The sequence below is a fragment of the Loxodonta africana genome, chromosome 25 (assembly GCF_030014295.1).
Source record: "Loxodonta africana isolate mLoxAfr1 chromosome 25, mLoxAfr1.hap2, whole genome shotgun sequence".
Classification (NCBI taxonomy): domain Eukaryota; kingdom Metazoa; phylum Chordata; class Mammalia; order Proboscidea; family Elephantidae; genus Loxodonta; species Loxodonta africana.
Genome location: NC_087366.1, coordinates 15,118,099 through 15,135,819, shown reverse-complemented (window position 1 = coordinate 15,135,819; position 17,721 = coordinate 15,118,099). Strand labels below are relative to the sequence as shown.

General features: G+C 35.5%; 1 protein-coding gene across 2 annotated transcripts in view; it reads left to right on the top strand.

Annotated features, from left to right (window-relative positions):
• Window positions 1–17,721, top strand: part of PLA2G4A (phospholipase A2 group IVA) — a 172,122-nt gene that overhangs the window by 138,609 nt on the left and 15,792 nt on the right. For both annotated transcript variants that reach the window (XM_010590939.3, XM_023549183.2), the window contains exons 14-15: window positions 4,492–4,734; window positions 12,020–12,204. In XM_010590939.3, coding sequence (XP_010589241.2) covers window positions 4,492–4,734; window positions 12,020–12,204 — 428 coding nt within the window. The remainder of the gene's footprint in view (window positions 1–4,491; window positions 4,735–12,019; window positions 12,205–17,721) is intronic.

Here is a 17,721-nt window from a genome sequence, read left to right as displayed (position 1 = left end):
TAATGTTTTGCTTATCCGGGGATTCTTTCCTTTCCATATGAAATTAGTGATTTGTTTCTCTATCCCCTTAAAGTATGACATTGGTATTTGGATTGGAAGTGCGTTGTATGTATAAATGGCTTTTGGTAGAATAGACATTTTTACTATGTTGAGTCTTCCTATCCATGAGCAGGGTATGTTTTTCCATTTAAGCGTGTCCTTTTGAATTTCTTGTAGCAGAGTTTTATAGTTTTCTTTGTATAGGTCTTTTACATCCTTGGTAAGATTTATTCCTAAGTATTTTATCTTCTTGGGGGCTACTGTGAATGGTATTGATTTGGTTATTTCCTCTTCGGTGTTCTTTTTGTTGATGTAGAGGAATCCAAGTGATTTTTGTATGTTTATTTTATATCCTGAGACTCTTCCAAACTCTTCTATTAGTTTCAGTAGTTTTCTGGAGGATTTCTTAGGGTTTTCCATGTATACGATCATGTCATCTGCAAATAGTGATAGCTTTACTTCCTCCTTACCAATCTGAATACCCTTTATTTCTTTGTCTAGCCTAATTGCCCTGGCTAGGACTTCAAGTACGATGTTGAATAAGAGCGGTGATAAAGGGCATCCTTGTCTGGTTCCCGTTCTCAAGGGAAATGCTTTCAGGTTCTCTCCATTTAGAGTGATATTGGCCGTTGGCTTTGCATATATGCCCTTTATTATGTTGAGGAATTTTCCTTCAATTCCTATTTTGGTGAGAGTTTTTATCATAAATGGGTGTTGGACTTTGTCAAATGCCTTTTCTGCATCAATTGATAAGATCATGTGGTTTTTGTCTTTTGTTTTATTTATGTGATGGATTACATTAATGGTTTTTCTGATATTAAACCAGCCTTGCATACCTGGTATAAATCCCACTTGATCAGGGTGAATTATTTTTTTGATGTGTTGTTGGATTCTATTGGCTAGAATTTTATTAAGGATTTTTGCATCTATGTTCATGAGGGATATAGGTCTAAAATTTTCTTTTTTTGTAATGTCTTTACCTGGTTTTGGTATCAGGGAGATGGTAGCTTCATAGAATGAGTTGGGTAGTATTCCGTCTTTTTCTATACTTTGAAATACCTTCAATAGTAATGGTGTTAAGTCTTCTCTGAAGGTTTGGTAGAACTCTGCAGTGAAGCCATCTGGGCCAGGACTTTTTTTTGTTGGGAGTTTTTTGATTACCATTTCAATCTCTTTTTTTGTTATGGGTCTATTTAGTTGTTCTACTTCTGTATGTGTTAGTTTAGGTAAGTAGTGTTGTTCCAAGAATTTATCCATTTCTTCTAGGTTGTCAAATTTGTTAGAGTACAATTTTATGTAGTAATCTGATATGATTCTTTTGATTTCATTTGGTTCTGTTGTGATGTGGTCCTTCTCGTTTCTTATTCGGGTTATTTGTTTCCTTTCCTGTTTTTCTTTAGTCAGTCTAGCCAATGGTTTATCAATTTTGTTAATTTTTTCAAAGAACCAGCTTTTGGCTTTGTTAATTCTTTCAATTGTTTTTCTGTTCTCTAATTCATTTAGTTCAGCTCTAATTTTTATTATTTGTTTTCTTCGGGTGCCTGATGGATTCTTTTGTTGCTCACTTTCTATTTGCTCAAGTTGTCGGGACAGTTCTCTGATTTTGGCTCTTTCTTCTTTTTGTATGTGTGCATTTATCGATATAAATTGGCCTCTGAGCACTGCTTTTGCTGTGTCCCAGAGGTTTTGATAGGAAGTATTTTCATTCTCGTTGCTTTCTAAGAATTTCCTTATTCCCTCCTTGATGTCTTCTATAACCCAGTCTTTTTTCAGGAGGGTATTGTTCGTTTTCCAAGTATTTGATTTCTTTTCCCTAGTTTTTCTGTTATTGATTTCTAGCTTCATTGCCTTGTGGTCTGAGAAGATGCTTTGTAATATTTCGATGTTTTGGATTCTGCAAAGATTTGTTTTATGCCCTAATATGTGGTCTATTCTAGAGAATGTTCCATGTGCGCTAGAAAAAAAAGTATATTTTGCAGCAGTTGGGTGGAGAGTTCTGTATAAGTCAATGAGGTCAAGTTGGTTGATTGTTGTAAGTAGGTCTTCCGTGTCTCTATTGAGCTTCTTACTGGATGTCCTGTCCTTCTCCGAAAGTGGTGTGTTGAAGTCTCCTACTATATATGTGGAGGTGTCTATCTCACTTTTCAATTCTGTTAAAATTTGATTTATGTATCTTGCAGCCCTGTCATTAGGTGCGTAAATATTTAATATGGTTATGTCTTCCTGATCAATTGTCCCTTTTATCATTATATAGTGTCCTTCTTTATCCTTTGTGGCGGATTTAAGTCTAAAGTCTATTTTGTCAGAAATTAATATTGCTACTCCTCTTCTTTTTTGCTTATTGTTTGCTTGATATATTTTTTTCCATCCTTTGAGTTTTAGTTTGTTTGTGTCTCTAAGTCTAAGGTGTGTCTCTTGTAGGCAGCATATAGATGGATCGTGTTTTTTTATCCAGTCCGTGACTCTCTGTCTCTTTATTGGTGCATTTAGTCCATTTACATTCAGCGTAATTATAGATAAGTAAGTTTTTAGTGCTGTCATTTTGATGCCTTTTTATGTGTGTTGTTGGCCATTTCATTTTTCCACATGCTTTTTTGTGCTGAGACGTTTTTCTTAGTAGCTTGTGAGATCCTCATTTTCATAATGTTTAACTTTGTGTTTATTGAGTCGTTACGTTTTTCTTGAGTTATGGAATTGATATTCCTTTTTGTGGTTACCTTTTTATTTACCCCTATTTTTCTAAGTAAAAACCTAACTTGTATCCTTCTATTTCGCCTTGTATCACTCTCCATCTGGCAGTTCAATGCCTCCTATATTTAGTCCCTCTTTTTGATTATTTTGATCGTTTAGCTATTGATTTCCATGATTTCCTGTTGTGTGTATTATTTTGTTTATTTATTTATTTTTTAGAATTAGTCTTAATTTGTTTGTTTTTGTGCTTTCCCTGTTTGAGTTGCGTTGATATCAGGACGTTCTGTTTTGTGACCTTGTATTGTGCTGGTACCTGATATTATTGGTCATCAGGCCAAACAATCTCCTTTAGCATTTCTTGCAGTCTTGGTTTAGTTTTTGCAAATTCTCTAAACTTGTGTTTATCTGTAAATATCTTAATTTCTCCTTCATATTTCAGAGAGAGTTTTGCTGGATATATGATCCTTGGTTGGCAGTTTTTCTCGTTTAGTGCTCTGTATATGTCGTCCCATTCCCTTCTTGCCTGCATGGTTTCTGCTGAGTAGTCTGAACTTATTCTTATTGATTCTCCCTTGAAGGAAACCTTTCTTTTCTCCCTGGCTGCTTTTAAAATTTTCTGTTTGTCTTTGGTTTTGGCAAGTTTGATGATGATATGTCTTGGTGTTTTTCTTTTTGGATCAATCTTCGCTGGCTCCTAGTTCTGAAAACAGTCGCTGTCTGCCCGTATTTGTTCGTCCTCCGTCTCTAAGTCTGTGCTTGTTGTTCAGAGTTCATAGATTGTTATGTATGTGATCGATTCCCTTGTTTTTCCGAGTCTTTGTTGCAAGAGGGATCCGCGGGAGCGTCCACCTAGTCCGCCATCTTGGCCCCCCTCCCTCGTGCCTAGGTTTTAAGGAAAAGCTATTTAATACTGTTTCTTTTGGAAGATGGTCCTAAATTAAAAAAAAAAAAAAAATTAAGTATGTATTTAAAATTACAGGGTTTTAACTACAAATCTTATAAGTAAAAATGAAATGGCAGTTCACACGATCAGTTGATCATAACGGTGTTTGTTGAACATCAGATGTATGTTGAACCCTTTGGTTGTCTGTTCTTATTTTGCACAATTTTTGGGTGTTTACCTATCTGGGTAGAGAAGTAAATCTAAGAAACATTGAAGATAGAATTAGCTAGTATAAATTTTCAGTGACCCTGTGTGTGTATGTGTGTGTGTGTGTGTGTGTGTGTTTGTGTGTAAAGAAAAAAAACAAGAACTAGGGAAAAGGAGAAAAGGGAGAATGGAAGAAGTTTGCCTGGAAATTTAAGACTAGACCAAGTAGCACTGTCAAGAATACAACTTTTAAACTGACTATAGGTGAAGAAAGGCACCCTGGTGGCACAGCGGTTAAGCACTCAGCTGCTAATCGAAAGGTCAGTGGTTCAAACTCAACCAGCCACTCCATAGGAGAAAGATGTGGCAGTCTGTTTCCAGAAAGATTACAGCCTTGGAAACCCCGTGGGGCAGTCTATTCTGTCCTATAGGGTTGCTGTAAGTTGGCATCAACTCTATAGTATTGGATTTATAGGTGAAGAACAATTTAAGGAAAGAAAAAAGTAATTAGCTGAAATATTTAATGTATTCACTTATACAAATAAACATACGGAAAATCAAACGTCATAGAGCTTCATTGTTTGTTTTAACATTCAGTTACTCAGAGAATTTATTTTCTTTTTTTCAATGCATTTTTGAATCTGTAACATAACCTTTTTGTTTTTCCTTAGGCACTGAAAATGAAGATGCCGAAAGGGACTATCAAAATGATAATCAAGCAAGTTGGGTTCATCGAATGTTAATGGCCTTGGTGAGTGATTCAGCTTTATTCAATACCCGAGAAGGACGTGCTGGGAAGGTGCACAACTTCATGTTGGGCTTGAATCTCAATACATCCTATCCACTGTCTCCTTTGAGAGGCTTTACCACACAGGAGTCCTTGGATGAAGATGAATTGGATGCAGCTGTGACAGGTAAGTACACAAAATGTTATCTGTGGAAGCTAATTCAGGAGATTCTTTTCCACCCCTGGGGAGAAGCATTTTCATTATTTTTAGTAGTTATTCATTTATACTCAATTATCTACTTTTATAGCAAGATGTATTCAATATAGGAAAGCTTCAAATTATTGCTTTCTTGAAAGAAAAAAAAAAAATCACATTGAATAGGAAATGGCCTAGTCATGTCAGCATAGGCAATCTTCGTTGGAATGTTGGGAGGGGACTTAGATACTCTCTGGCTTGGTCAAGGTTCAGTCTCAGAAAATAGAAAGCCCTCTACTTTGTTTAACCAAAAGGAGTTTAAAGGAGAGAATTAAGAGCTTACAAAGTTGTCCAAGGCTTGGAGGAGCAAGTTCTAGTCTGAGTTTTCAGGAATGACTCCAAGAATACTTCAGAATCATCCCACAACCGCCTCCACAAATGTGCTTGGCCTAGAAATCGCAGAAATGTAGCCTGTATCTCATTTCCTCCTTTCAAATCTCACTTGGGTGTTTCTTCTTGGCAAAGGCTAGGCCTCAGGCAGAACTGGAGCTGTTAGGAAGCCTGGTAACCATGGATCTTAGCCTGAGTATCTATGTGGTGCGATAAAGAATACAACATGGGGTTTGGAATGGAATTGAGTTTGCCAGTCTGCAATGTTCTACAGGCTATTCAGTCTATAGCTCCAGTTTTCAGAAAGGTTAGATAACTTCCTTAAGGCCACTCCATGAGAACCCAACCACTTACAGGTTTTCACTTAGCCAAATTTCCATTATTTTTCAGTTTTATGTGTGTCCTAGGTTAAAAACTAGCCTTGTCTTGGTGACTAATCAATATATAAGTCTTTTTTATAATGATCCTGTCATTATGCTATTGTCTTAATCTCAACTATTTGAATGTCTTTCTCTTAACTATTGAAATGTCCTTTCTCAATAATTTTTGTCCAAGGACCTTGTCAAGATACTGTAAAAACTGAAATGGAACATTTTTCAAAAAAACTTTCTATTAGTCTTTGTTTAAGTGTCTTATGTATAAAATATTTATGAAAATTAGAACATGGCTTTAAATTTTTGTTGTCGTTGTTTTGGTAGTGCTGTTTCTGTTTGGTGCTGGATCTTCAGAGGAATTGTCAAACCAAAAATTACCCTCGTACTCTAGTTGTTTCAAAAAGAGAAGTAGAAACTCACTATTTTTTACATTATGTTTATGGCAACAAAGTCTAGGATATGAAGTATGCCCAATTACGTACTTGACATCCAAACCCTTTCATATTAACTGTCATAAAAGTGTATATGTAATAATGTAAATATCTATTTTACAATTTATCCAATACAAAAATACTTTTAACCATACAATCAGTGACATATTTTCTTGTTTTTTAACACACGAATATTTTTGTTGCTATGGCAATATCAATTTTGGGCCTCCTCTAGAAATTTATTTTATAGTTGAGCTTAAAGTTGAGCTTAAAAAAGTCAACTTAGACTCACAGAGAGTTTAGAGTTAGAAAGAATCTTCAGTTATTTTTACTTTGTAGAAAAGGAAGATCAAAGAAGATAGTTGTCATCTGTCTTAATCATTTAGTGCTGCTGTAAGAGAAATACTACAAGTTAAAAAAAAAAAAGATGGCTTTAATAAAGAGAAATTTATTTTCTCACATTCTAGTAGACTACAAAAAAAAAAGTCCAAATTCAGGATGTCTTCTCCAAGGGAAGCCTTTCTCTGTCTGTCAGCACTGGAGGAATGTGCTTCTCATCAGTTTTCCCCTGGTCTAGGAACTTCTTCAGGCGGGAACCCCCGGTCTGCTCCCAGCACTGCTTTCTTGGTGGTATGAGTTCCCCCTGTCTCTGTGCTCTCATCTCTCTTCTATATCTCAAAAGAGACTGACTCAAGACACAGTCCAGTCTTGTAGATTGAGCCCTGCCTCATTAACATAACTGCCGCCTGTCCCACCTCATTCATACCATAGAGGTAGGATTTACAACACATAGGAAAATCACATTAGATGACAAAATGGTGGACAATCACACAATACTGTGAATCATGGCCTAGACAAACTGATACACATATTTTGAGGGGACACAAATTCCATCTATGGCATCATCTTTGCCTAAAATTGCTCAAAAGAGCTGGCATTGGAACACAGATTTCTTGACGTTGCTCTGAAAACTTTTCCCTTCTGCTACACTCCCTCCGCTAAGTCCTCTCTATAACCCAAAACCAAACCCATTGCTCAGTGATTCTGACTCATAGCGACCCTGTAGTGACCCTGTAGGACAGAGTGGATTCAAGACCTTTTGGTTAGCTGCCATAGCTCTTAACCACTGTGCCACCAGGGCTTTTAGTTTTATTAGTCATTGTCTTGCTGATGTGGAAATGGAAGTTTTGTTTGTGTGTATGTTATTACATCTCTGTTTACATTACTGGTGTTGATCTCATCACCAGCCAGGCTTCTTCTGTGATTTGCACGGCAGGTGCTCTGCGCTTGTATTTTAACAACTTCCTGGTAGTTTTGCAATATTTTATGTGGATTAGGAAATGTTAAGGTTGCCCAATAAACTACATAGTGTTTTCAAGGGATATACTTAATACTAAACAATTACTTGGTCTTTATCTGAAATTTAAATTTAACCTGTATTTTTACTTACCCAATCTGGCACCCTCAGGAGGAAGTGTGCCTCTTACATTTTTCTCACTGTCTTCCAAACTGTTCTGCATTTTCATGTTCCTTTCTACCTTCCTTCCTTTGTTCTTGAATTTACACAGTATTTACAGAGTACTTGTAAGGTGCTTAGGAGCTCTGGTGGTGCAGTGGTTAGAAGGTATGACTGTTAATCAAAAGGTTGGCAGTTTGAATCCATCGCCCTCTTCTTAGAAACCCTATGGGTTGGTTCTACTCTGTTCTATAGGGCCACTATGAATTGGAAGCGACTCAATGGCAGCAGGTCTGTTTTTTGTTTCTTTTGTTTTGTTTTTATATGGTGCTTGGGGCTTAGGGTACAGAAATGAGCAAGATAGGCATAGACCTTACCTCCATAAAGATAAAAATCATTTCAATAGTCTTCCTCAAAGTTATGATTTATGGGAGGATTTATATACTTCAGCTAATAGTGGTGTATAGAGAAGGAGAATAAAAACCAGCAGTCCTGATGCCGACGGGTTTGTAAATCAGCAAGGATAACAGCAATCTTGTTTGAGGATGCAACTGCAAACTAAGAATACGGGCCAAATGTGGGTGTTCTTTTTTCTCTTTTCTGTTTCTTTTGCTGAGATTTTTTGAAATGTTTTAGCCTAAAATTATATTAAATTAATAACCTTTGGAAAGAACTTTAAATTTTATTTCTCAGTGTCTGTATTATTACAATTAAATCTTACTTTGTACTTATCCAGTGGAATAATGTATATGATATATTAAAGTTCAGCCAGTTCAGTGACAAACGCATTCAGATTTCTTATTTAAAGAACAACATTGCTAGCAATGACTGCATTTTAGATTGAGTTTACTGAATTGATAAATGCTTTTTCAGTCAAGGCCCTTACTAAGACTGTTGTTGTTGTTAGGTGCTGTCAAGTCGGTTGCGACTCAGCGACCCTATGCACAACAGAACGAAACACTGCCTAGTCCTGCACCATCCTCACAATCGTTGCTCTGCTTGAGCCCATTGTTGCAGCCAACGTGTCAATCCATCTCGTTGAGGGTCTTCCTCTTTTTTGCTGACCCTCTACTTTACCAAGCATGATGTCCTTCTCCAGGGACTGAGCCCTCCTAAGATAGTCCTCTTTATCTCCCTCTGGTTGTTTCCAACTTTTAAAATAACTGTGTGTGTTATCCTATCTCGGTTCATAAAGTCCTCATTCAAACCCCTATTTAGTGTACAGTTAAACTGCCACAATTTAATTAAAAATTTAGTTGTTTTCATTTTTCTCTTTTATGTTTGGGAGCCTCCCTCCCACCACCCACACGCACAGGAGGTAGAAATTTTTATCCAATCTAGCCATTATGTTGGGAAAATCTTAGATATTAGCTCACCCTGTGCTAATTTAATTTATACAGATTAAAATTTGAGCATTTTAGAATAATTCCTCACTTTAAAATGAGAAAAAGTTAAGACACTGTTTCTGCATTTATTACTTAACCTTGCAGATGATCTTTCAAGAACAAGGCAAATTATAAGATGATAAAATTCACCTCATTTGTTTACTTCAGAAGAGTTAGGTACCTGTGGAAACTAATTCTGGAAAGGCTGCTCGTTAATTACATGACTTCTTTCCTGTTTACTTTTATGTTTATGTTATTTAATGTGACATACACCATCTGGAACAAGAAATTAGGAAATGAGCTAATTTAGGTTAGAGTTCAAAACACAAACATAAATATTTGTACACTGTAAATTGAATTTTGTATGATTTATTTATAAAGTGCCCATCACAAAGACCTGCAGCTGAATGGTCAGCTGAACTGTTTTGAAGACATGTTACATAATTGTAAAACACAGTATGTTTCCATGTCTATCTAAGAACCTGATTCTTTAATTCACAGGCCGGAAGCCCCATGTAATGATTTCCTAGGGCTGCCTGAACAAAATATCACAAACTGGGTGGCAGATAAGAACAGTAATTTATTGTCTTACAGTTTGGGAGGGTTAGTAGTTTGAATTTAGGGCCATGCCCTGTCTCTGAAGGCTCTAGGGGAAGACCCTTCCTTGTCCCTTCCAGCTCCTGGTAGCTCCGGGTGTTCCTTGGCTTATAGCTGGAGCATCACATGGCATCCTTCCTCTGTCTCTCTACATCTCTTCTCCTTTTTTATAAGGGCATCACTCTGATTATATCAGGACCCCTCTACTCTGGTATGACTTCGTGTTAACTGATAACATCAAAGAGCTTATTTCTGAAAAGAGCTTATTTCTGAACAAGGCGATGAGCACAGGTACTAGGAGTTAGGACTTCAGTGTATCTTTTTGGGGGTCAGAATTCAAACCATAACACCATATATTCTTTAAATTATGGGATGATAGTGACATTTATCAAACCCTCTATGACATTTCAGTAGATGTGATACAATAAATAGAGTTCAAGTTCAATAATTTTGGAAAACCTGGAAACTCCGTCCCCCTCTCTTCAACGCAATGGGATACCCTGGTGAGTTTGAGAAATCCTCCTTAAAAGTGCCTTAAAAGTACAGTGCTTTAAAAGCAGAATGGCTTACATTGGAATCCCAACTTGGCCACTTATTAACTTGACAATCTTAAGCGGTTATTTAACATAAGCCTCAGTTTACTATAAAATAGGAGTAATAGTGGTACCTACCCTACACAGTTATTGTGAGGATTTAATGGCATCATCATACAAAGTGCCCTCAGCACAGACATAGTGAGGAGAGGGAACATGCAATATAGTCAGTTATTAATGTAGGCTGTTGAATCTTGTCTTTCTCAGACCTCTTTGATCCTGGGACCCTTATTTTGTGTGTGAAGCATCTATAAATATCTTGCCAACTATGGTCTTTGCAACTTGGGTGAGAAATACTACTTCCTGTTGGTTCATCTGGATGGTTTTAGTAATGGTGTTTAGCTATATATTAAAAAATTTAGAGCTGGGAAAAAAAAAAATTGGTCCACTAGATAGACATAATTATTTTCTCTCAAATGCATCTTGAATTTATGAGAGGTAAAAAGAGTCTTGATATGAAGGGAAAAATTAAACAGAATATGAGAGCAATGATCTGTTTTTGTTTAATCTTTTATCTAAATTCCTAAATGATGAGTTTAAGGAGCCAAAGAAAAGCATTTACCAATTATTATATTTTTTTATTATTTTAAGACAAATCACTGCATTTAAGAAATATTGACATTAATGCGATTTTAATAATACAAGGAGGCATGTGTAGATAGCCTCTGTACATTGTAGTTATTGCTTTTTATGGTACCCATTCTAAACCCTTTTAGTTGTTTGGCTGTGCCTGGGTCTGAAGTCACAGTGTGACCTTGTACACAGGTTTTGGGCTTCATGGACAGAAATACCTGGCTTGAAATCTTGACTTTCATTATCTGTGTTGGAACCAGACAATTAACTTCACTTCTTTGGGCTTCTGTTTCCTCATCTTTAAAAGAAGGTTACTAATATTGCCTTTGCAAGAGTCTCATAAGGATGAGAAATCTTATATATGAAATTTCTAATACATAATAGGTACTCTAAGTTAATGAAGCAGCTTTTAGAAGACGTAAGAATACCCAAATAATGAATGTCCAGCTTCTTAGTAAGATATTTAAAAACTAATATAAACCGAAGATTAAACTTTTTAACCTCATAAATTCATATATGTAATTTTTAAACAAAAAAAGAGTAATAGATGATTTAATTGGTTTTAATAACGCACACACACACATACATTTATAAATTTTACAGTCCTTAAGTTCCAGGTTCTATAATAGATAGAAGCTTAGGATCTTGATTAATGTAATTATTTAAAAAATGATTCCTCATCTCTCTTTCCTTGGCCTAGGAGATCTCCTTGGACATAGCGAATACTCCATCAGTATTCTTGATAATTAATGAAAGCTCTTTTTTTTTTTTTTAAATTAAACTTGTCATGCCTTTATTATTCAGTCACCTAACCTTATTCTTGTCTTTAAAAAATAATAGCCCATTTTAGGACATCTGCTTTTCATTTAAGGCCATTGATTCATGTTTTTCCTTTTTCCTTCAGCTGGGCTGGACAGTAAAAATTGTCTTACCTTTAAACTATTTTCTTCTTTATCATGAGTGCAACTAGCTATAGTTTATAACATTCATTTATTACCCAGTATTTCAGAGGTGAGAGATTTTAAAACAAAAATTTTAAAAAAGCAAAAGTAATATTCTCTGTCTTACATGGCTTCTATAAACTTACACCCAAGATAACGTATGAGGAGGTATCTTTAAAACAATGTAATATGAGATGATGTTATTAAAGGGATCATGATGCATAGCTTAGAGTTAATTCCAGGGCCTGTGCTAAGCACTTTCCATGTTTTGTCCTGCTTCATCCTTACAGCAACCTTCCTGGTAGTGAGCACTTTTACCCTGATGTTATAGAAGAAGCTAAAACTAAAAGACAATAACTTAAAACCTCCAAAACTGGACTCATGCCTGAATCTGTTTGTCTCCTCAGCCTGAGGGCCTAACTCTATGGCATTCTGCCTCTTAAATTTACCTAACAAACATTTTTATATCCTTAATAATGTTGAATGATAAATAATTACTTAATTCATTCTTTTCTTCATTTCTTCCCTTTTTTAAGATCCTGATGAATTTGAAAGAATATATGAGCCCCTGGATGTCAAAAGTAAAAAGATCCATGTAGTGGACAGTGGGCTCACATTTAACCTGCCCTATCCTTTGATCCTGAGACCACAGAGAGGGGTAGATCTCATCATTTCCTTTGACTTTTCTGCAAGACCAAGTGACTCCAGTCCTCCCTTCAAGGTAAGAAGAGGGTATATAACATCCTTTTATCTACCATATTCTCTTGCATGTCTTTTAAATCTCTTAGTCTCCTTGACCCTAGTTTCTTATCCCTTAAGCCTATTTTCTACATCATTACCAGTAATATTTCTAAAACACAGAACTGATTCATTCACTTCCCTGCTTAAAGAAACATTTAAATGATTCCCCATGATCCACATTAAAGTCAGAGTCTTGATCAAGACAAGTACGACACAATGGATCTGAAGTTCTGGAAGAAAATTGAGCTGAAAAATGTAAGGTTTTGAGAGTTATCAGCAGGTAAAAGTTAATTAAAGCCAAAAAAATGAGCTCTGATGGTGCAGTGGTTAAGAGCTCAGCTACTGACTAAAATGTCAGCCGTTCCCTTGGAAACCCTACAGGGCAGTTCTACTCAGCCGTACAGGGTTGATATGAGTTGGAATCGACTCGATGGCAATGGTTTTGATGTGTTTTTGTTTTGTTTTGTTTTTTGTTTGCAGAACAACAGCATCAAGGGAAAATAGGAAGGAAACAAAGGAAGTGTGTAGTGTTATAAAAACTAATGGAAGCTACTTCACAACAAGGAAGTCTTTGATAAACTGGGCAAGAGCAGTTTCAATAGGATAAACCTATTGTGAGGGCAGAAGTCCAACTGCGGTTGTTTGAGGGATGACTGGAAGTTAAGAAAAAGGTGACAACACTTAGAGTTCAAGGGAAGAGAGAGATAGACAGTGGTATAGAAACATCCATATATGCATATATAAAGCCCTCATAGCATAATAGTTTAAGAGCTTGGCTGCTAACCAAAAGGTCGGCAGTTTGAATCCAGCAGCCACTCCTAGGAAACCCTGTGGGGCAGTTCTGCTCTCCCTCTCTCTCTATGTATGTATATATATATAAAACTTTGCAATTTTCAAAGGATTTCATATTTGATCTTTTTCTGAGGCAGTTAGTGGTATTCAGACAAGGAAACAAATTTGGTGAGATCAAGCGATCTCATCACACCAATAATTAAATACGATAAGGTGTGAAAAGAGCACAGCCCAGGATCTAGCTGTGGATGTGCTGCTAAGTGGTCAAGCCAGGACCAGATTCCAAGACTGCCAAATGAGAGTCTAACGCTTTCCCCTGTACTTGTTGACTCCTTTGTGCATACTTGGGTGTACTCTTTGCTGTGCTGTGTGCCTTGGGCAGCTGTTAATTGGAAAACATGGTTCCTGATGTCCATAACATTTGGCCTTCTGGTAGGAAAGACTTTATACAAGAACCATTTGGGAGGAAATCAAGAAAATTAGAATGTTCAATAGTTATTTGGGTTTATATTGGTATGTGCATTATAAGAGATCAGTGTAAGAATAATTTGATGTGTCCTGGAGTAGGTAAGCAGAGAAATAAAAGAAACAGGATGAAATAACACAGAGATGGCAATGAGCAGAACATCTGAGGAAATGGAGTGATCTGATTAGAAGTGATAGAGATTGAGCTCACATTTGGAGGGCGTTAGGGAAGAATTTAAGATTGGAAGATAGGAAATAGAGAATCAGTGGAGGATATCTATCAGATAAATGATTTCATGAAATTGGAATTTTAGTGTGATTAATCTGGCAGTGGAAAGTAGGATGAATTGAAGGATGGATTGCAAAAGATTAAAATGAAGAGGGCCTTACTGTAAGCCAAGCATAGGGTAATGGGGTGTTTCACCAGGGGGTTGACAGTGAAAATCAACACTGCAGCTGGATTTGATGACCCCTGAGGAATGATGGGAAAGCAGGTTTCAGTGGATGACTCTAAGATGTTAGCTTTGAAGTTGGTTCTAGTGATGGAAGGTACTGTATTATTCTTTTCAACAATGGGAGTGTAAAATGTCAAAACCATCATTTGGATATGAATCAGAGCTCTACTATCTCAATGAGTTGATATTGGAAGAGGTTTTAGAATATCACTTTGTCCCTGTAAAAAGAACCATTGTATTTTGTAGTAGTTTTTAAATGTTGATTCCTTATTTCTGATTAAGAAGAATATGGACTCATAAATGTTTGGAAATTTGGAAAATATATAAAGTGCTTCTGCTATTCAGACACGACAGCTACCAGTCTTTTGGTATTTGTTCTAGTCTCTCTTCTCTATGTGTGTGTGTTCGTGTGCACGTGACAACAGCAGAGTCATATAGCTCTACATTCTGCTTCTTTCTACTTAACAATCATAGTGTGAGCATTTCCCCGTGTCACTAAATATTTTTCAAAAACTTAATTTTTTGAAGATGACATAGTATCTCTATTTATGAATACGCAAGAATTTGTCAAAAACTGCTCTATTTTCAACATTTAGATTATTGCTATTTTGCCACTTTTTATTTATAATGATTATCCTTGCACATGAATCTTTAATCACATTTTTTATTCTTTCCATAAGTTGGGCTTGCAGATGTGTATTGGTTATTACTTTTAATAAGTATTTCCAGGTTGCTTTTTCAGAAAAGCTACACAGATTTACATTTCTATAGCAGATTGTATATGCGAGCCACTGTTTCACATGCCTTTGCAGGCATGAAAAAATAAATAAAAACAATGTAAAAAAATGTGCAAAATGACAAAGAGTTAAAAAAAAAAAAAAAGAAACTCACATTCAGTTTACCAGTTTACTTTTGTTTCTGTGTTAGATTAAATGGCTTGTCATACCAGAAACAAAACCAAACCTGTTGCCATGGAGTCGATTCCGACTCATAGTGACCCTACTGAACAGAGTAGAACTGTCTCATAAGGTTTCCAAGGAGCAGCTGGTGGATTTGAACTGCCTACTTTTTGGTTAGCAGTCATAGCCCTTAACCACTGTGCATGACTTGTCCTGCTTATGATATGTTGATTTTTTAAAATATTTTTAAATTGGATCCTTAATGTTGCTGGTATTGCTTAACAGGCATTTTCATATCTTAAGGATATTCAATTTTGTCTTATGTTTGAAAATATTATATAATGTGTCATTTGAATTTAAATTGTTTTCTCTGATGATTTTAATATTTTAAATATTTATGTAGTCCAATAGATTGACTTTGTGACTTCTTCCATTGTTTGTATTCTTGAAATGTATACTTCTCACCAAGATCAGTTGGACTAATTTTATTTTACAATAATTTAAAAAAATATTTCAGCTTATTAATCTTTCTGAAAATACTGAATGTGTAATAATACAGTCCTCATAGACTTTTATCCAACATAATTTTGTGATGTTTCCTTTATCATACATCGTATTGGTATTAAGAGCACTAAGATCTGTTTTGAGTTTCTCTGTTGTATTCCACTGGTCCATCTGACAATTTTTATCTGAGTTTCGTACTGTTCTTTGATAGCTGTAGCTTTATTGTATGTTTACAGTCTTAGAGAGCTTGTCTGCAATCACCACCTCTTTCTATCTAAAAATAATCTGTAGACATTCTACCTGTGTATTTTCATGGATGTCCTTTGGAATAGTTTTTTCAATTCGTTGCACTTCATCCCCTCCCCTAACTGTATATATTTCCTTTTATTATTGGTTTACTATAACATAAAACCTATTACTTTAGAAATAATGAATTGCATTTGCAGAGATTTACTATTAAGGAAATTGCAATATATTAAATACACTGCTTTTTTTTTTTTTTAATGTTCTCCAAAGATGAACTTCAGGAAGTTTAAAATGAACAAAATGAACTTTTCATGTTTATTTTTGAATAGTGGAAGGAGATTTTTAAACTTATGAGTTTGATTATGAGCATGTATTGCTGAAGTGGACTTTAAAGATTTTCCAAATATAATTATTAAATTGATAAAATAATACATTTTAAATGCTAAAATGGGATACTTTTTAGAGTCTACACACATTTCTTTGGACAGAGGGAAGAAGGTTCTGATGTAATCAGCTATACATAATATGAATTTATTTAGGTGATTAAATAGTGAATCATTTTCTATTTTGAGATTCAACTACAAACACCGTTTTTCATAAAAGAGGTGAGCATATATGCTGGGCAAAAACTCCGAACCGTTGACTGTATTTCATATTTATTGAATATTCTAGCTTTCCATAAGCAGAGTTAAATCTGGGATTTTGTAAGGAAAATATAGAGAGATGGATATCATAGCTTTTGATGAAGACAACCACAGTTCATGATATATCTGCTTTGTAGCTGCCCTTGAAAGTTGATAACATCAGTGTAAGTGATGCTGAGAATCTTCTTTAGGTCAGTAGTGTTATTATTGATAATGCAGATATAAAGGAGTCTTATGATTCCAAATAATACTTTTACTAATCTGAAAAAAGTAGCTCTATTTCATTTTGTCAACCTTCTTTTTGTTAACCATTTAATAACTGTTAGCTCTATAATATGCAAATTTTGTTCACCAGTGATTCTAATGGGATTTTTCTTTAATATTGGTCATGGAAACAAGTCAGCATCTGCAAAACAACCATCCTGTGAATTTAGAAAAAGAAAAGAAAAAAAAAATCTGTCTTATTGAAGAGTTACAGATAAGTAATCAAGCAAGTAAGGAGTATAGACTGTTCTGAGTTTAGCTACTGGAGATATTTTTATTTTTTTAATCTTACTAAATTTTATGAAGAATAAAATGTTAGAATTATTATGTTATTTCTGTTGACGTACATTGGACATAAGTCTGGCTCAGTCTTTCAGTGCTCTTGACAATGCTTAATCACTGGAAGCCAGAAAAATGGGCCCATTAAAAAAAAGAAGAAAAAAGAGAGAGAGGAGACAATGAGAAAGGCCAGAAGGAAGGAGAATTTGAAATTAGCTAGTCTTCACAAATGGTAGGTGTAATGTCTGGTTAACTTTATCTCTCTATATTTTACTCCAGGTCAAAATTCCATTGAAATCCACAAGTAAAGAAAAAAATAAATCTGTATTTTTCCTCCTTATTTATTGACATTAGGATGTGATCCTTGCTTTAGGTTTTCTGTGTGATTCACTTATAATTCTTAGGTTGGGTTACACTATCATGGCTAAACCAGTCCAAGTATCTACTTTGTGGGCTCCAACCCCCATGGGCTGATATAACGGCACTGCATGGCATTAAATGTAGCAATTCCAGGTGTACCTGTACAGGATACTGAGGATCAGATAGCTTGTGATGGTAAAAAATCAAGCATTAATTTCTCCTTACGTATTTTTTGTGAATTTAGAGTAAGTTCTTAGTGAAGAAGAGCTAGCTGAAAAGTCTTAATACAGAAAATTTATTTCTACCTCTATTGCATTATAAGGAGCCCTGGTGTCACTGTGGTTAAAGCTATCGACTGCTAACCGAAAGGTCGGTGATTTGAAACCACCAATGGCTCCAAGGGAGAAAATGTGGCAGTCTGCTTCCGTAGAGATTTACAGCCTTGGAAGCCCTATAGGTTCCTTATGACTTGGAATCCGCTGAATGGCAGTGGGTTTGGATTTTTTTTTTTTTTTTGGTTTATTGCATTATAGAGCTCTTGGATCCTAATGCTAGCATGTATTTTTTAGGAAGTGATAGTGACTATAGC